Source organism: Rana temporaria, chromosome 1 (assembly GCF_905171775.1).
Source record: "Rana temporaria chromosome 1, aRanTem1.1, whole genome shotgun sequence".
NCBI classification, from domain to species: domain Eukaryota; kingdom Metazoa; phylum Chordata; class Amphibia; order Anura; family Ranidae; genus Rana; species Rana temporaria.
In genome coordinates, this window is record NC_053489.1 from 39,490,416 (window position 1) to 39,511,024 (window position 20,609).

The 20,609-nt window shown below is 46.9% G+C and overlaps 1 protein-coding gene across 2 annotated transcripts in view; it reads right to left on the minus strand.

Annotated features, from left to right (window-relative positions):
* Positions 1 to 20,609, minus strand: part of KATNAL2 (katanin catalytic subunit A1 like 2) — a 92,052-nt gene that overhangs the window by 37,778 nt on the left and 33,665 nt on the right. The window contains exons 6-9 of one of the 2 annotated variants that reach the window (XM_040336735.1): positions 16,879 to 16,971; positions 12,687 to 12,785; positions 4,990 to 5,067; positions 920 to 1,018 (exon numbers count right to left, since the gene is read on the minus strand). In XM_040336735.1, the coding sequence (XP_040192669.1) occupies positions 920 to 1,018; positions 4,990 to 5,067; positions 12,687 to 12,785; positions 16,879 to 16,971 (369 nt within the window). The remainder of the gene's footprint in view (positions 1 to 919; positions 1,019 to 4,989; positions 5,068 to 12,686; positions 12,786 to 16,878; positions 16,972 to 20,609) is intronic. The other variant, XM_040336740.1, reaches the window with a different exon arrangement.

Consider the following 20,609-nt stretch of genomic DNA (forward strand, 5'->3'; position numbering starts at 1 on the left):
TTTATTAGGGGATGATAACTTGGATGGGGTATGGGATTATGGGATGCCCAGTGTGACAACAACTTTAACTTCAGGGACACTTCCTCCCTATTTACAAACTCCTCTTCAGCCTTCCATCTGCACAAACGTTGTCCGTCTTTTGCACAGCTTCTGCTGGTTCACTCCTAATGTCTCGCACACACGATCGGAATTTCCGATGGAAAAAGTCCGACGTGTGTATGCCCATCTGAGTTTTTCCATCGGAAAATTCAGAGGAATTCCATTGGAGTTTACATAGAGAACATGTTGTATTTTCCTCCGATGGAATTTCGTCGGAATTCCGATGTGAGTTTGGTCGGGCAAAAGCCTGATCGTGTGTACGGAGCATGACAGGCTTCTTGTCAGTTCAGCAACAGCCCATTACAGGCAGGAACTCTCAGTCCCTTGTGAAATGGTACATACTGTATATACTCGAGTATATAGAGTCAGCAACATGACACCAATGATCATTTTTAGCAGCCTGTAAGGGGAGCATTCTTACAACTAATGTGAATGGCATTCGGAACCTGATGAATTGGTTTAAGCTGAGATTTCCTGAGACTAAAATTCTAATGGTAAGGTTTTACTGCAATTAGAATGTTGAGAAACACGAGCACGGCATTGCACATTAAAAAATAAATACATTGTTGGCTATAGATATACTGAATAACCCCTGGAAAGCCAGACATTCCTTATCAGGACCAGCGATGTCAGAATTGAAAGATAACGAAGTAAATAATTAGCTGTAAAAAAGTGTAGAAAGTTGAATTTTAGCTCCAGTATGTGCCAATGCCTCTCCTCAGATAAATAGGAATAAAAAAGAAAACAAACTCTCAGAACTAGCCAAAAAAATTTCTGTATTTACAGGAATGAACATGCTTCATCACGTGACCTGACTTACTCGTATCGGGTAGACCACGGCCTCCTTCACAAGTCGCTTTGCCGCATCGAGTCCAATAATATCATCCCACCTTACGTTTGGGTTCTGTAAATAAATATCCTATAGAAAAACAAATACTCCAATTACCAATTATGGATTGTATCCAGGTTGCATAAACTTTAGTTAGTTTTATCAAACCAGCATGAACAGTAAGGTCAGTACAGTAGTACCTTGGATTGGGTGCTTAATTCGTTCCATAAGCATGCATGTAATCCAAAGCACTCATATAGCAAAGCGAGTTTCCCCATAGGAATCAATGGAAACTCAAGTCATTTGTTCCACAGTGATTGCTGGCGTATGCAGTACTGTATATGGCCAGAGGTGCGGGGGCGCTGGTGTATGCAGTACCGCATGTGGCCAGAGGTGCGGGGGCACTGGTGAATGCAGTACCGCATGTGGCCAGAGGTGCGGGGGCGCCGGAGACACTCGGGAATGGAATGTCTCCGAGTGTCTCCGGCACCCCCTCACCCCTGGCCACATCCATTACTGCACACCCCAACGGCTTGAATCCTGCTTGTCTTGCAAGACAGCGCTCGCAAATCAAATTAGGTTTTTTTCTTTTAACCGCTTGCCGACCAGCTGCCGCAGTTATACAGTGGCAGGTCGGCTCTGCTGAGCGAGATCACGTAGATCTACATCATCTCACCGAGCAGCCAATAGGGGCGCGCGCGCCCCCGCGCCCCCCTGACGCCGACGCGATCACCGCTGGGCACCCGCGATCGCTCGTTAGAGAGCGAGAAGCGGGAGCTGTGTGTGTAAACACACAGCTCCCGCTCCTGTCAGGGGGAGAAATGCCTGGATTGTCTGTTCATACAATGTATGAACAGCGATCAGTCATTTCCCCTAGTCAGTCCCATCCCCCCTTCAGTTAGAACACACCCAGGGAACATACTTAACCCCTTCCTCGCCCCCTAGTGTTAACCCCTTCCCTGCCAGTGGCATTTTTATAGTAATTCAATGCATTTTTATAGCACTGATCGCTATAAAAATGCCAATGGTCCCAAAAATGTGTCAAAAGTGTCCGCCATAAGGTCGCAGTACCGATAAAAAATCGCTGAACGCTGCCATTACTAGTAAAAAAAAAAAATATTAATAAAAATGCCATAAAACTATCCCCTATTTTGTAAACGCTATAACTTTTGCGCAAACCAATCAATAAACGCTTATTGCTATATTTACGAAAAATAGGTAGAAGAATACGTATCGGCCTAAACTGAGGAAAAAAATAGTTTTTTACATATTTTTGGGGGATATTTATTATAGCAAAAAGTTATAAATATAATTTTTTTTTCAAAATTGTCGCTCTATTTTTGTTTATAGCGCAAAAACTAAAAACCGCAGAGGTGATCAAATACCACCAAAGGAAAGCTCTATTTGTGGGAAAAAAAGGACGCCAATTTTGTTTGGGAGCCACAATGCACGACCGCGCAATTGTCAGTTAAAGCGGCGCAGTGCTGAATCGCAAAAAGTGGCCTGGTCTTTGACCAGCAATATGGTCCGGGGCTTAAGTGGTTAAACAGCTCGTATTTTGAAACGCTCGTAAACCGCGTTACTCACAATCCGAGGTTTTACTGTATTTCAAATACAGCTAGTCAGGCATATGCACTTCAAAAAACATTATGCACCTCGAAGTATGCTTCCCATGTTGTGGTATTAATCACTTCCAGACCGCCGCACGCCTATATACGTTGGCACTTTGAAGAGGGATATCTCGGTTATGGCAGCAGCTAGCTGCCATAACCCAGGTTTTCATCTCTTCAGGCGGCGGTCCGGTTTACGATAATGGTGGTCTCTGTGGTGGATTCACCGGAAGATCACCATTATCAGTGGCGGGAGAAGGCCCCCCTCCCACCGCTCTCCCACGCCCTCCGCCGCTTACAGAGCCGTCAGTAGCAGCGGAGGCGATCGGGTTCTTCTCGTGCTGGGTATGAAGACGAGTGAGGGGAAGATGGCCCCCACCTGTCTCCATACCATAGCAGGGCGGAAGCAACGCCAAAACGTCACTTCTGGCCATAACTTCTAAAGGGCCATTTTTTTGTCATTTTTTCAAATGACAACATTTTATTTATTTATTTATTTTTATCGCATTTTATTCTAAATATGAGATCTGAGGTATTTTTGACCCCAAATCTCATATTTAGGAGGACCTGTCTTTTTTTTCTATTACAAGTGATGTTTACAAATTTTAAAAAACAAGGTAAAAATAAAGAAAATAAAGTGAAATAAATACGTTTTTTTTTCTTTTTAAAGCGCCCTGTCCTGACGAGCTCGCGCGCAGAAGCGAACGCATACGTGAGCAGCGCCTGCATATGAAAACGGTGTTCAAACCACACATGTGTAACGCAATCGTTAGAGCGAGAGCAATAATTCTAGCCCTAGACCTCTGTAATTCAAAACATGCAACCTGTAGAATTTTTTAAACGTTGCATATGGAGATTTTTAAGGGTAAAAGTTTGACGCCATTTCATAAGCGGGCGCAATTTTGAAGCGCGACATGTTGGGTATCAATTTACTTGGTGTAACATTATCTTTCACAATATAAAAAAAAAAAGGGTTATTCTTACTGTTGTCTTTTTTATTCATTTCTTGTATCATGCCTGAAGTCTCTGGCTATCTCTTGTATCATGTCTGCAGTCTCTGACCATCTCTTGTATCATGCCTGCAGTCTCTGATAATCTCTTGTATCATGCCTGCAGTCTCTGATCACCTTGTGTATCCTGTCTGCAGTCTCTGATCACCTCTTGTATCCTGTCTGCAGTCTCTGATCATGTCTTGCATCATGTCTCCAGTCTCTGATAATCTCTTGTATCATGTCTGCAGTCTGATCATCTCTTGTATCATGTCTGCAGTCTCTGATAATCTCTTGTATCATGCCTGCAGTCTCTGATAATCCCTTGTATCATGCCTGCTGTCTCTGATAATCCCTTGTATCATGCCTGCAGTCTCTGATCATCTCTTGTATCATGCCTGCAGTCTCTGATCACCTCTTGTATCCTGTCTGCAGTCTCTGATCATATCTTGTATCATGTCTGCAGTCTCTCACCATCTCTTGTATCATGCCTGCAGTCTCTGATCATCTCTTTTATCATGTCTGCAATCTCACACCATCTCTTATCATGTCTGCAGTCTCTGATCATCTCTTGCATCATGTCTCCAGTCTCTGATCATCTCTTGTATCATGTCTGCAGTCTCTGATCATCTCTTGTATCCTGTCTGCAGTCTCTGATTATCTCTTTTATCATGTCTGCAGTCTCTCACCATCTCTTGTATCATGTCTGCAGTCTCTGACCATCTCTTGTATCATGTCTGCAGTCTCTGACCATCTCTTGTATCATGTCTGCAGTCTCTGACCATCTCTTCTATCATGTCTGCAGTCTCTGACCATCTCTTCTATCATGTCTGCAGTCTCTGACCAACTCCTGTATCAAGCCCATAGTCTTTGACTGTATCCTGTTGTGTGTCTGCTGTCTCTCACACTGAATATTCGCTGTATTTTATGTGCAGCCCTTTGATGAGGTTGAGGGCTGCACTTGAGTCCCCCTGTGTCAAGAAGGTTTATCACCACTGATCTATATTATTCCCGGTCACTTGGCAGCCACATGAAAGGTTATGTAATGAGGAGAGGGGAAAGACCTGCACAGAGAGTAGTAAGACACTCCTAGAGGAGGAGAGGGCTAGGGAGTGCAAGGAGGGAGGGGGAGGTGCTAATTACTTGACTCTTCCTGATATAGTCAAATTATTCAGAAAGTCCAAGTCACATTGCAAGTGAATAAAAAAAATCAATTATGGAAAGGAATTGAAATTCATTTGAAGTTGCTTCATTTTTCCATTCTTTTACTTGCGATATTTAATGTCGGGGTTGTAAATGAATTCAAGACAAACAGCCCAGATCCCAGCAGCGCTGGTTCGTTTTGCACTCTGGAGAGATTATAACGCTCATGTGCCGACTAAAATCTTTTGAGGGCAAACAGACAGAAGTAATTCCTGAGGATATATTTGTGATATAACATGTATATAACGTATACCCTCACCCTGCTGATCACCGCTGCCAGCTCCCTCATCTCACTGTTGGCCCCAGTAAATGCACTGACCGGTTTCAGTAAGCGTTCCTGGGGAGAACAAAGGAAAAAAATATTAAGTGATGTAATTATATACCAATAAATAATACGTTTCATTAAAGTGGATGTAAACCCGATTTTTTTTTTTTTTTGCTGTCACAATGTACAGTATAAGATTTCCTATCATCTGTGCCCAGTCTTGCCACACAGAGTTAATCCAGCTCTGAGCAATCCTCTTTTATTGTTCAGTGAAATAAAACAGACTTACAGAGAAAAACCTTAGTCCACTCCGCCCCCTTCCTGTGAGTGACAGGTTATTTACATATCTCATGCACTAGCCTGGAGACAGGCATTATTTTTTAATTCCCACCCCCACTCCTTTTCTGAAGTCAAGTGGTTACTTTTTTGGATTTTGACTGGATGTTAGTGATCATAGCAGAATTTAGTGTAAGGAATACATAGGAAAAAATGCATGTTGACAAGGGGAGTGTAGAGGAGGGCAGGGAGTCTACTAACATCACGACTCCACCCACCGAGCTCCAGACCACAGAATCTGCAGTTTTCCAGTTCTTATAACAGACAGAGGGGAGACATTTGACAGGTGAGGATACATGCAGGAGGCATCTATATCCTTATAGATCAGCACTATGGCAGTAGTTTAGAAAGGATGGCCCGGATTCAGATACAATGGTGTATCTATCGGCGGGCGTAACGTATCTCAGATACGTTACGCCGCTGTAACTTAGGGCGCAAGTTCCGTATTCATAAAGAACTTGCCCCTAAGTTACGGCGGCGTAGCGTATGTGGTCCGGCGTAAGCCCGCCTAATTCAAATGTGGATGATGTGGGCGTTATTTATTTCAAATTTATTGTGACCCCACGTATTTGACGTTTTTTTTAAGAACGGCGCATGCGCCGTTCGTGAAAGAATCCCAGTGCGCATGCTCAAAATTACGCCGCAAATCGTCAATGCTTTAGACGTGAACGTAACTTACGTACAGCCCTATTCGCGAACAACTTATGCAAACAACGTAAAATTTTCAAAATTCGACGCGGGAACGACGTCCATACTTAACATAGGATACGCCTCATATAGCAGGGGTAACTTTACGCCGGAAAAAGCCTAACCTAAACGATGTAAAAAAATGCGCCGGGCGGACGTACGTTTCTGAATTGGCGTATCTACCTAATTTGCATATTCCTCGCGTAAATCTACGGAAGCGCCACCTAGCGGCCAGCGTAATTATATGCAGCCGAAGATACGACGGTGTAAGACACTTACGCTGGTCGGATCTTAGGGAAATCTATGCGTAACTGATTCTCTGAATCAGTCGCATAGATACGACCCCGCAACTCAGAGTTACGACGGCGTATCCAGAGATACGCCGTGGTAACTGCTATCTGAATCCGGGCCGATGAGAGTGGGTTTACATCCACTTTAACTTTACATGCCAGTATGAATAAATCCATGACATGTCACCATATACAGGAATAAAAGGTGAGGGGATGCAGCATGTCAAACATTTGTGAACACAGACAGGAACTGAGCAGTCAACAGGATTTGTCATCTCTGAGCCGGTGTTCAATCAGATTATGTGACCCATCAGATTTTGTACCGGAAGTGGCATTCCGTCACGGCCATCTTGGTACACCCCACAATCGGCTGCAGTAAGGATACAGTCAAAAGGAGGCAAGCGGACATCTTTTTACACCCACCGGGTCTTGCTTGTTTTGGATGCTATGACTAAGCACCAAGTATTAGTGCGAAACGCGTCAACTGTGTCTCCCATTTTTGCTGTGGCTTGTAGTGCTTTTATCCTATTTTACCAATGAAAGCAACCAACATTTTTTTTGGAGTGCGGCTGTCCATACAAATCTTCTTGTCTTATGCTCTGTGCATTGCCGGCACCCGTGGATTCTGAGAGGGGACTAATTACCAAACATATCCACCTGGAGCGGGTCTTGCATGTTGCCCTTATTTTTACCAGTAAACTCAGCTTATATAGTGACAAAGGGCCAGGATCACCAAAGAGATACGACGGCGTTTCTCCTGATACTCCGTCGTATCTCTGTTTCTATCTATGCGGCTGATTCATAGAACCAGTTACGCATAGATACCCATAAGATCTGAGAGGTGTAATTGTTTTACACTGTCGGATCTTAGGATGCAATACCGCGGCCGCCGCTGGGTGGAGTTTGCGTCGTAAACCAGCGTCGGGTATGCAAATTAGCAGTTACGGCGGATCCCCGACGGATTTTCGCATTCGCTACGTCGTCCGTAGTCAAGTTTCCCGTCGCAATTTTAGTCGTTATTTGACCTGCCCTAACTTTAGTCAGCAATCGTATTGCTGACTAAAGTATGGCCGTCGTTCCCGCGTCGAAATTAAAAATTTAACGTCGTTTGTGTAACACGTCCGGGAATACGGAAGTACGCTACGCGCGTCGCCTTTCGAAAAAATGACGTCACGGCGCGCAAAGCACGGCGGGAGTTAGGAAACGGAGCATTCGCAGTAGGTCCGGCGCGGGAGCGCGCCTAATTTAAATGGCACACGCCCATTTGTATTGGCCCGCCTTGCGTAGTTGCGTAGTATCCAGACCTTTCCTAAAGCAATCTACTGAGCTGGCCAGAACCACCTCTGCAGGGAGTCTGTTCCACATTTTCACAGCTCTAAGGCCCCGTACACACGATAGAATCCATCCGCAGATAAATCCCAGCAAATGGGTTTCTGCGGATAGATTCTATGGTGTGTACACGCCAGCGGATCTCTTTCCGCGGAGAAATCTCCTCTGGGATGGATTCCAGCAGATCGAATATTTGTTGTGCTGCACAACAAATCCATCTGCTGGAATCCATTCCAACGGATGGATCCGCTCGTCTGTACAGACTTACCGGATCCATCCGTCCAAAGGGATTCCCCGCACGCGTCGTAATGATTTGACGCATGCGTGGAATTCCTTATATGACAGCGTCGCGCCCGTCGCCGCGTCATAATCGCGGCGACGGCGCGACACGTCATCGCCAGAGGATTTCCGCGCGGATTTCAATGGGATGGTGTGTACACTCCATCCCATCGAAATCAGCGGATATCTTTGAGAGGATTTATCCGTGGAAACGGTCCGCTGGACCGTATTCGCGGATAAATTCTCCCGTGTGTATGGGGCCTTACTGTGAAGAAACCTTTCCGTATCTATTTTCCTCTAGAGTGATGTAAAGAGTGACCCCTTGTCTTTTGTGTTGACCGTAAAGTGAATAACTCAACACCAAGTTCACTATATGGACCTCTTATATATTTGTACATATTGATCATATCCCCCCTAATTCAGTTCCTCTAATCTTTCCTCATAGCTGAGCTCCTCCATGCCTCTTATCAGTTTGGTTGCCCTTCTCTGCACTTTCTCCAGTTCCCCGATATCCTTTTTGTGAACTGGGGCCCAAAACTGACATATAGGGCCAGATTCACATAGAGATACGACGGTGTATACTCCTGATACGCCGTCGTATCTCTGAGCTGTGTCGTTCGTATCTATGCGCCTGATTCATAGAATCAGTTACGCATAGATATGCCTAAGATCCGACAGGTGTAACTGTGTTACACTGTCGGATCTTAGGCTGCAATTCCAGGCCGGCCGCTAGGTGGCGTTTCGGTTTATTTACGCAACGATTATGCAAATGAGGAGATACGCCGATTCCGAAACGAACGACCGCCCGGCGCTTTTTTGTTACGTCGTTTGCGTTCGGCTTTTTCCGGCGTATAGTTACCCCTGCTTCTATGAGGCGCAGCCAATGTTAAGTATGGCCGTCGTTCCCACGTCGAATTTTGACATTTTACGTAGTTTGCGTACGTCGATTCACAAAAGCGCTGGACGCAAGTTACTCTCACGCCGAAACCAATGACGCCCTAGCGACGTCATTGGGAGCAATACACGCCGGGAAAATTTGCGGACGGCGCATGCGCAGTTAAATCGGCTGATTTAAATACTACACTCCCCCTAGCCGCGGAATTTGAATTCCGCCAGGGGATTTAAGATACGCCGCCGCAAGTTTTGAGGTAAGTGCTTTGTGAATTAGCATTTGCTTTAAAAAATTGCGGCGGCGGATCTTAAATCACATAGGTTACGCGGATCTAAAGATCCGTGTAACCTATGTGAATCTGGCCCATACTATTTTAAAATTCAACATCAAAACAGTCAGAAGAGATTTCTAAATTCGGGTGACATGCAAGACTCTGGTGGGTGTAAAAAGATGTCCGCTTGCCGCCTTCTGGCTATAGGCTTACTGCAGACGAGTGGCGGGTGTACCAAGATGGCTGTGACGGAACGTCACTTCCAGAGTGGATATAAATCAATGATTTAAAAAAAAATTCTATTGATTCCTATGGGGAAACTTGCTTTGATATAAGAGTGCTTTGGATTACAAGCATGCCTTTTGGAAAGCTTCTCTAATATGGGCCCTGATGCCGCATACAAAGAGCGGTGACGTACAACACATACGACGGCACTATAAATGGGAAGTTTCATTCGAATGGCGCCATCCTTTAGGCTGATTATGCAAATTTCCCTTCTCCTAACTTGCTTCTGAGCATGCGCGTTTTTTTCCCCGTCGTTAAAGCCTACACATGACCGTTTTTCACGACGACAAAAAAATAGAGCAGGCTCAAAATTTTTAATGTCCATTTTTCGCGTCAAGAAAAATGCTCTGGAGCCTACACACGATCGTTTTTAACGACCAATTTAAAAAATTGAATTTTTCTCCTCATAAAAAACGGTCGTGTGTACGCGGCATAAGACCTGGTTCACACAGTGTATAGGATCAGTGTGAACAGCAAGCTTTGACAAAGCCTTTTGGCCCGTACACACGATCCGAATATCGTGCGTCAGATCGTACAACTTTTTTCGCTTAATAGTCGCAAGTAGAAATTGAATAGGTTACTAAAGTCACGAAAATTCTCGTACGACAAAAAAAAAAAAATCGGAAGTGATGTCATGTGTTGTAATTAGGGTTGTCCCGATTTTTTGAGACCCAGTACAAGTACCAATACTTTTTTTCAAGTACTCGCCAATACCGAATACCGATACGGAGGGGGACAATACAGCACGGGGGAGAGCGGCACGGAGGGGGACAATACAGCACGGGGAGAGCGGCATGGAGGGGCACAATACAGCACGGGGGGAGAGCGGCACGGAGGGGGACAATACAGCACGGGGAGAGCGGCATGGAGGGGCACAATACAGCACGGGGGGAGAGCGGCACGGAGGGGGACAATACAGCACGGGGGGAGAGCGGCACGGAGGGGGACAATACAGCACGGGAGGAGAGCGGCACGGAGGGGGACAATACAGCACGGGGGAGAGCGGCACGGAGGGGGACAATACAGCACGGGGAGAGCGGCACGGATGGGCACAATACAGCACGGGGGGAGAGCGGCACGGAGGGGGACAATACAGCACGGGGGGAGAGCGGCACGGAGGGGGACAATACAGCACGGGAGGAGAGCTGCACGGAGGGGGACAATACAGCACGGGGGAGAGCGGCACGAAGGGGGACAATACAGCACGGGGGAGAGCGGCACGGAGAAGGACAATACAGCATGGGGGGAGAGCGGCACGGAGGGGGACAATACAGCACGGGGGGAGAGCGGCACGGAGGGGGGCAATACAGCACAGGGGGAGAGCGGCACGGAGGGGGACAATACAGCACGGGGGGAGAGCAGCACGGAGAAGGACAATACAGCATGGGGGGAGAGCGGCACGGAGGGGGACAATACAGCACGGGGGGAGAGCGGCACGGAGGGGGGCAATACAGCACGGGGGGAGAGTGGCACGGAGGGGGACAATACAGCATGGGGGGAGAGCGGCACGGAGGGGGACAATACAGGACGGGGGGAGAGCGGCACGGAGGGGGGCAATACAGCACGGGGGGACAGCGGCACGGAGGGGGGCAATACAGCACGGGGGGACAGCGGCACGGAGAAGACTTGTAACTCCCCCCACCACCCAATACCTGACTGCCCAGGTATCGGGTGAAGCATCGGAGCATTTCAGCCGAGTACAAGTACTCAGGAAATGCTCGGTATCGGTACCGATACCGATACTAGTATCGGGACATCCCTAGCTGTAATGTATTTGTTTTGTATTTTCCGATGACAACTACTGACCAAACGAAAATTGTACGATCTGGCATCGTACGAGGAAAATTTTCGTGCATGTCCGATCGAATAATATCGGATGAACTGTCGTGATCGGCTCTCGAAAGTAGTGTACACACGATCCGAAAATTGTACGATTCTTCCTCGAACGATCGCTTTCGTCTGATATTCGGATCGTGTGTACGGACCATTAGGCTGGATTCACACCTATGGCATTTTTGGTGCTTTTTGCAGATTTGCACTACAGTCCATTTAATATTGTTTCCTATGGAACACGTTCTGTAGTGCAAATCTGCAAAATGCAAAAAGCACTAAAAATGCCATAGGTGTGAATCCAGTCTTAGCAGGCTTCAGCACTGAAGCTTGTCAAAAGGCTGCTATCAGCTTGTTTAAAGTGGCAATCAGCACCTCCAATAATCTGTGTTCACCATTTAGAAACTGGAGCTGAACAGTATTTTAAAAGCTTCAACAAAGCTTGCTGAAAGCTCTGTTAGGCTGGATTCACACCTATGCATGTTGCTTTTGAGCGTTTTTGGAGTGCTTTTTGCGGTCCTTCCTGCGTTTTTCGACACGCATTTTTACCGTGATTTAACCGTGATTTGCGTTTTTTTATTTTTTTTAGCCGGCAATTTTTATTTTTTTACATTTCTTTTAACCACTTAAGGACCGCCTCCTGCACATTTACGTCGGCAGAATGGTACGGCTGGGCACAAGCACGTACCTGTACATCCTCTTTAAGTGCCCAGCTGTGGGTCGCGGGCGTGCGCCTGCGACCTGGTCTGAAGCTCCGCGCCCTCGGGACCCGCAGACCTGATCGCCGCTGGAGTCCCGCGATCGGTCCCCGGAGCTGAAGAACGAGGAGAGCTGTGTGTAAACACAGCTTCCCCGTTCTTCACTGTGGCGCTGTCATTGATCGTCTGTTCCCTGATATAGGGAAACACGATCAATGACGTCACACGTCCAGCCCCGCCCCCCTACAGTTAGAAACACATATGAGGTCACACTTAACCCCTTCAGCGCCCCCTAGTGGTTAACTCCCAAACTCCATTCACACCAATGCGTTTTTTGATGCATTTTGCAGAAATGCAGGGAATTTTTTTTAACATGGTTTCCTATGGAACATGTTCACATCAATGCTTTTTTGTGCCTCTGCGTTTTTGGAAAGGGTCGGGGACTTTTTTCCCGCAAAAAGCAGCGTTTTGCATGTAATAGAATTCAATGGACCCGCATCCAAAACGCAAGTACCGTGTTTGTTCCGCGATTTGCATTGTTTTTTAACCTGTTTATAGCTGGTTGTTAAAGGAAATGTAAAAAAATTTAAATTGTCGGCTAAAAAAAAAATAAAAACGCAAATCGCGGTAAAACGAGTGTCGAAAAACGCAGCAAGCGCCGTAAAAAGCACTGCAAAAACGCTTAAAAGCAACATGCATAGGTGTGAATCCAGCCTAACAGCTTGTTAAAAGTGGCAATCAGAACTCCTATTAGGATTGGGTAATATAAATGTCTACAAATGGTTAAAACTCACCGAAGGGTCCGGATTGTAGTTCAAACTGTTCATAGCAATTTCATTTGATGCCCCTTTAATTGCATCTTGTATCATGCCTCGGAAATCAATAATTTGTCCCTATTGTATTGAAAGTGAGAAATATAATAGTAAATGGTAAGTTAATGGCACGATGACTGGCCAGTGGTTGTAAATCTCAGACATGAAATATGAACAAAGTGTGTGCTTGTCTCTATCCAGAGCACTAGGTGTAATTTCTGTCTGCTGCCTCCTTCCTCTGCTATCAGTATGAGTCATGTCTGATGAGTTTTCCTGACACCAAGAGTAAAATGGTGACAGGGGAGGGAGCTCCAGCACACATCATGTTATTGACAGCCTCAGCTCTATTCATGTGTGTTGTGTGAATGATCAGCTCTCAAAGGTCTCCCCATTGAGCTCTGCAGAGTGTGTAGAGTGCAGATTCAGTTCTCCACCCCCTGCTTTCTGAAACATCAGACAAGCTTGATAAATTCCGGATATTGAACAGCTGTAGAAAAAGAGAGGGCTGCAGATAAACAAATCCTCCTACATAAGTTGTATATGTTTATCTCTGTGTATCACCTGAGGATAGTCACGTTACTGGGTACAGTATATGGAAGGGTTTACAACCTCATTAAAAGAAGTTGTAAACCTCCTGTGCATCCTATGCATTAAGGTGAAAAAACTTCTGACAGTCACTGGCCCCCCCGTTTTACTAACCTGAGCCCTGGAATGTCCCACGGCGAGGACGCGCCATCTCTCTGTCTGGGGTTCTCAGCTCCTGATTGGATAGATTGATAGCAGCACAACCATTGGCTCCCGCTGCTATCAATAAAATCCAATGATGTGGGCGCCGGGGGCGAGGCTGAGTCCTGCATTCGGCGGCTATGGATGCTGAATGCTGGACACGGGAGCGCGCCAGCAAGGTAACCCCCCGGGAGAAAGCTTCTCCTAGGGGGTTATCTGATGCGGGGAGGAGCCGCAGAGGGACCCCAGAAAACGCAGTTCGGGGCCACACTGTGCAAAACTAACTGCACAGTGGAGGTAAGTATGACATGTTTGTTATTTTATTTTTTTAAATCAAACCTTTAGTATCACTTTAAGGAGACATTGCTACTTTATTCATTTAGGGGCAGGGAGACAGTGCCTGACCCCCTCCAGAAAGGTATACTCATTCATCCGTGCTTACTCGCTGCCTCCCTGCTGCATCAGAACCCTTCACTACATCGCTTTAACACAGGGGACCTTCCTGATTGGGGGGGGGGGGGGGGGGATGGGTCTAGCATTCTACGTAAGATATAGCTCTTCTACTGCAAATTAGTGACACACAGTTTTAAAATGATTTACTTTGAAAATTTAACATAAAAGTCTTTTAAAAAAATAAAAAAATAATTCCCATTAACCACTTAAGCCCCGGACCATTATGCAGCTAAAGGACCAGGCCCCTTTTTTGCGATTCGGCACTGCGACGCTTTAACTGATAATTGCGCGGTCATGCGACGTGGCTCCCAAACAAAATTGGCGTCCTTTTTTTCCCACAAATAGAGCTTTCTTTTGGTGGTATTTGATCACCTCTGCAGTTTTTATTGTTTGCGCTATAAACAAAAATAGATATAAAAAAACATTTTTTCCCCTTTTTAGGCCGATACGTATTCTTCTACATATTTTTGGTAAAAAAATAAAATAAAAAAAAATGCAATAAGCGTTTATAGATTGGTTTGCGCAACATTTATAGCGTCTACCAAATAGGGGATAGTTTTATTGCATTTTTATTATTAATTTTATTTTTTTCTAGTAATGACTGCACCATTATGGCGGACACATCCGACACGTTTGACACTATTTTGGGACCATTGTTATTTTTACAGCGAACAGTGCTATAAAAATGCACTGATCACTGTAAAAATGCCACTGGAAGTGAAGGGGTTAACCACTGGGGGGCGTTGTAGGGGTTAAGTGTGTCCTAAGGGAGTGATTCTTACTGTGGGGGGGCGTGGCTGGACGTGTGACGTCACTGATCGTCGTTCCCTAGGGAACAGACGATCAGTGACAGGCTCACTAGGAAGAACGGAGAAAGGTTTCTTTACACTTACCTCTCCCTTTTCTTCCTCTCCGTGATCCGATCGTGGGACACCAGCGGTGATCGGGTTCCGCTGTTCCCACGGGGATGGTCACAGAGAAGAGGACCGGGTGGGGACGTACATGTATGCCCTTGTGCCCAGCCGTGCCATTTTGTCGATGTATATCGTCGTGCGGTGGTCCTTAAGTGGTTAAAAGTAAGTAAGAGCCAATTTACACCGGTAATCGGACAGGCACATGCTATGCGTTCCGGTGCAATTCACATGCAGTTGTGTGAGATACGATTCTGAATAAGCTGAAATCTCTCCGCATCAAAATTAAGGAATGGCACTACTTTTGGAAATTCACTGCAACCGCATTACCTGGTACTTCTGTACCATGCGATCCAATGCAGGAAAACGCACTGCATTTGTGACCTGCGTTTGGGGTGCCATCACCTTAACCACATACCGGGCCTATTCTGGCACTTCTCACCTACATGTAAAAATAATAATTCTTTTGCTAGAAAATTACTCAGAACCCCCAACCATTATATATATTTTTTTTATAGCAGACACCCTAGGGCAGTGATGACGAACCTTGGCACCCCAGATGTTTTGGAACTACATTTCCCATGATGCTCAGATACACTGCAGAGTGCATGAGCATCATGGGAAATGTAGTTCCAAAATATCTGGGGTGCCAAGGTTCGTCATCACTGCCCTAGGGAATAAAATGGCGGTCATTGCTACTTTTTATCTCACACGATATTTGCGCAATAGTTTTTCAAACGCCTTTTTTTTGGGGGGGAAAAAAACAGTTTCATGAATTAAGAAATAACAAAACAGTAAAGTTAGCCCAATATTTTTGTATAATGTAAAAGATGATGTTACACCGAGTAAATAGATACGCCTGTAGTGTGAACGCCGCTGCCGCCCCGACACGCCAGAGGGATGCTTTAGCATTGCCCTCTATGGAGATGGTTCACATCTCCACGCCGAACGCCTGACGCCTGCCGCCTGAAAAAAGGTCCCGGACCTTTTTTTCAGGCGTCTTTCGGCGTTCGGCTAGGAGATGTGAACCATCTCCATAGAGGGGGTCACAGGCTGCATTCACAATCGCGGCGTTTTGTTGCCGCGAATCGCGGTACAAAACGCCGCTATTTGCCGCCGCAATTCGCGGGACAAAACACCGCGATTCAGTACGCTATGGTGTGAATGCAGCCTAAAATTGCGCACACTCATGGAATGGCGCCAAACTTGGGTACTTAAAAATCTCCATAGGCGACGCTTTCAATTTTTTTTACAGGTTACCAGTTTAGAGATACAGAGGAGGTCTAGTGCTAGAATTGTTGCTCACGCTCTAACGCACGTGGTGATACCTCACATATGTGCAGCGTTTACATATGTGGGCGAGACTTACGTGCGTGTTCGCTTCTGAGCGAGAACTACTGGGGACAGGGGCGTTTTAATTTTATTTTATTTTTTACACTTTTTTTTTTTTTTTTTTTTACTTTTATTCCCAATACAAGGAATGTAAACCTCCCTTGTAATAGTAATCTATCATGACAGGTCCTCTTTATGGAGAGATGCAGAGTCAATAAGACCCCACATCTCTCCTGCAGGCTGGAAAGCATGAGATTGAGAAAAAAAAAATTGCCGATCGCCGCTTTGTTTACATCCGAGGCCTGGGCCAAAACGTTGCGCCCGGGCCTCCGACGGTGATTGGAAATTTCTATGGTCGTCATCCGGCGGCAGCCGATTCTTTCTCCAGGTCCCTGATGGCACGGGAGAGCTTGGAGAAGCACCGGATGGTGGCGGGGGGACGGTCAATCGGCGGAACTGCTGCTATGATCGTTCTTGCTGTGCACAGAATCACCAGCAGAAAAGAATGATGCCTGTAGCTGCACCCATCATTCAGATAGCCCCCCTCTAAATTCCAGGACATTAATATTGTCACTCACTGTGGATTGCAACTGCAGTGCGCTTTGAACGTGGTGTGGGAAACGCACGCGGAACGTGAGTTTCCCACACTGCATTCTGGGGTGAACCGGCCCTAACATTCTAAACTAAAATCAAATGAAAACAGATTTGATGCAATGTTTTTCCCAGAGCTCCTCTCGTAGAACGACACTGACCTTCTTGTGTAAAGCGCCTTCTCCGCCGTTCCTGTTGATGGCAGAAACATTCAGTGCGTTCTCCACTTCCGCTGGGCTGTGGCTTCCATTTTCCTGTAAAATGTAGAATTATCATAAGATGTGAGCATGTGCCAAGGCAACAAAATATTAAAGTCCAACTCACAAAGCTGCACTTGGATTCCTTATTTTATCTCATCATAGCAAACACTTTGAATGATAAATCAACAAATGGTAACATGACATGCGTTAGGCTTTCGTGAATTGTAACTTACCACATTTAAAGTGTAACTAAAGGCAAAACTTTTTTTTCTTTGTTTTTTAGAACATTAGAACATCTGTATGAGATTCACCCTCTCTATTTGTTTTGTTTACCGTTATCACCAAAAGTAAAAGTAAAAAGAAATCCCCAATTGGGACCAGGGGCTTATCTACCATGAGGCAAACAAGGCATTTGCCTTGGACGGCATCTTCTATGGGGGCGGCGTCGCCTCTAGCCAGAAGGGACACTACGTGCAGTGGCATCACTACGGGGGTGTGGACAGCAGGGGGTGACACCAGGGGCTGCCGTGGACTGACCGTTCAGTGACAGGGGAGTAAAGTGGAAGCAGGAAACAGCGGTGGCTGTAGCCTCCGATCCCAGAAGTAGCTTGCTTGGCAAAGCAGGTCAGATTCCCGGGCTGTGATCGTGCCTCAGCAGCCACGCCACACACAGCTGATTAAAAGGAGCCAGCGGTCTGTGGGAAGGTGAGAGTCCGGTGTATTTTTTTTTCTCTCTCCCCCTCATCTCTTTCCCCTGCCCTCTCTCTCTCCCCCCTCATCTCTTTCCCCTGCCCTCTCTCTCTCCCCCCTCATCTCTTTCCCCCGCCCTCTCTCGCCCCCCTCATCTCTTTCCCCCGCCCTCATCTCTTTCCCCGCCCTCTCTCTCCCCCCCCTCATCTCTTTCCCCCTTCGTCTCTCTCCCTCCTCATCTCTTCCTCTCTCTCCCCCCTCATCTCTTTACCCCTTCTCTCTCTCTCACTCCCATCTCTTTCCCCATTCCTCTATCCCCCCCCTCAAATCTTTCCTCCTTCCTCTCTCTATCACCCTTTCATCCCACTCTCTCTCTCTCTCTCTCTCTCACCCCCTCTCTCTCTCTCTCACCTCATCTCTTTCCCCCCTTCTCTCTCTCTCTCACCCCTCATCTCTTCCCCCCCTTCTCTCTCACTCCCTCTCTCTCTGTCCCCTCATCTCTTTCCCCCTTCTTCTCTCTCTCACCCCCCATCTCTCTCCCTCCTCATATCTTCCCCCCTTCCTCTCTCTATCACCCTCTCATCCTCCTCTCTCTCTCTCTCTCCATTTCACACCCTCTCTCTCTCCCCTCATCTCTTTCCCCCTTCCTCTCTCTATCACCCTCTCATCCTCCTCCTCTCTCTCTCCCTCTCTCACCATATCTCTTTCCCCCTTCCTCTCTCCCCCTTCTTCTATCTCTCACCCCCTCTCTATCACCCACCCTCTCTCTCTCACCCCTCACCTCTCTCACGCCCCCTCTTTCTCCCCTCATCTATTTCCCTCCTTCTCTCTATCACCCCCTCTCTCTCTCTCTCACCCACCCACCCGGGGGATGGAGAGGTCCTGGGGGTCTGCAGCACAGACTTTTTTTTAACTTAATGCATAGAATACATTAAGGTAAAAAAAAACACGAGACTTTACAACTCCTTTAAAGTTTGCTATACACTCTACAATTTGTATACAATCTTCTTGTACAATTTTCCTTTAGATTTACCAAACCCATATAATAAACACTTTCAATTTGTATGCAATCAGGCCGGCCCTTGCACTACATAGTTGAAGGTAAATTTAAAGGAAATTGAATGAGTCCTACCACAGACACAATACAAAGATTTCCCAGAAGACTGGAGGCTGTCATAGCTGCAGGGGGGGGGGATATTTGGGGTAAGACATCTCTATATTAAAGTGGATGTAAACCCAATTTTTTTATTTTTTTTTCTTGCTGTCACAATGTACAGTAGAACAGCCCTCAAAATTTCCACTCGCCCACTAGCATTTGGCGAGTGGATTTAAGCTGGGGGCGAGTGATGACAGGACTGCATGACCAATCTCCCTCCAATCTGTGCCTACACTTAGAGTCCCGATGAGATTGGCGGCCGAAGAGGAAAGGTGCATGCTCGGGAAAAGTAGTCGGGTGAGCCGCGCACAGGCAGAGCAGTACACAGGTGCTCTCCTTACAATTCTCATTAAGCCATGGGACCTAACAGTATGACCTCTCTGAGCCTGCCCCCCTCCCCCGGGCCCCGACCAATGTAGCTGGAGAGCAGAAAGTAATGAGTGAGGTGGAGGATTGCGAAAATTACCACTCTGGTGCAGCGCTCACTGAAAGTTGCCCTGACATGAGAGGGGCAGCCTTCTAGTTTGTGCAGTTTTCTTCTCCTTGTGCTCTATGTAAGTGTCCAATTTTAGCCTGAGCACTGTGAGCAGACTGGTCTCAATGTGTGCTGTGCGCTGTCAGTGTGCGCTGTGCTATGGTGTCAATGGCTGTGCAGTTGTGTGGATCTCAGCGCTGGATTGTACTCCCTCCCGCTGTGCTGCAGCTCCTCTCCTCTCTGCCAGCCTGAATAAAAGGGGGAAGTGGGGACATGCAAGCGTGGAGCCGCACACACAGGCTCCTGATGATGAGATGAGAGAGAGAGGATGGATGGGAGTTGCAGAGGAAACAGCAAGAGAATGGGGAAGAGACCCAGTTCTAGTGCCCTGTCCCTCTGGTCTGCCCCCAGTGCCCTGTCCCTCTGGTCTGCCCCCAGTGCCCTGTCCCTCTGGTCTGCCCCCAGTGTCCTGTCCCTCTGGTCTGCCCCCAGTGACCTGTCCCTCTGGTCTGCCCCCAGTGTCCTGTCCCTCTGGTCTGCCCCCAGTGACCTGTCCCTCTGGTCTGCCCCCAGTGACCTGTCCCTCTGGTCTGCCCCCAGTGACCTGTCCCTCAGGTCTGCCCCCAGTGACCTGTCCCTCTGGTCTGCCCCCAGTGACCTGTCCCTCTGGTCTGCCCCCAGTGACCTGTCCCTCTGGTCTGCCCCCAGTGACCTGTCCCTCTGGTCTGCCCCCAGTGACCTGTCCCTCTGGTCTGCCCCCAGTGCCCTGTCCCATTTTGTTAAAGTTGTTGTTGGTATTTTAATTTTGTAACTTGATTCTGCATAAAACACTGTCATTCCATGAGATAATCTATGAGGGCGTGTTTACGGGTGCAGATAGGCACAGGGCAGTGTATGAATTAGGTGGGGCAACTGCTGGCGAGTAACTCTTGAGGCCTGGCTAGTAGCTCAGGACTTGAAATTTTGAGCCCTGCAGTAGAAGATTTCCCATCATCTGCGCCCAGTCTTGCCACACAGAGTAAATCCAGCTCTGAGCAATCCTCTTTTCTTGTTCAGTGAAATAAACGGACAAACAGGAGAAAACCTTAGTCCGTTCCGCCCCCTTGCTGTGAGTGACAGGTTATTTACATATCTCATGCACTAGCCTGGAGACAGGCATTATTTTTTAATTCCCACCCCCACTCCTTTTCTGAAGTCATGTGATTACTTTTCTGGATTTTGACTGGATGTTAGTGATCATAGCAGAATTCTGTGTAAGGAATACACAGGACAAAATGCAAGTTGACAAGGGGAGTGTAGAGGTGGGCGGGGAGTCTACTGACATCACGACTCCACCCACAGAGCTCCAGACAACAGATCCACCCACAGAAT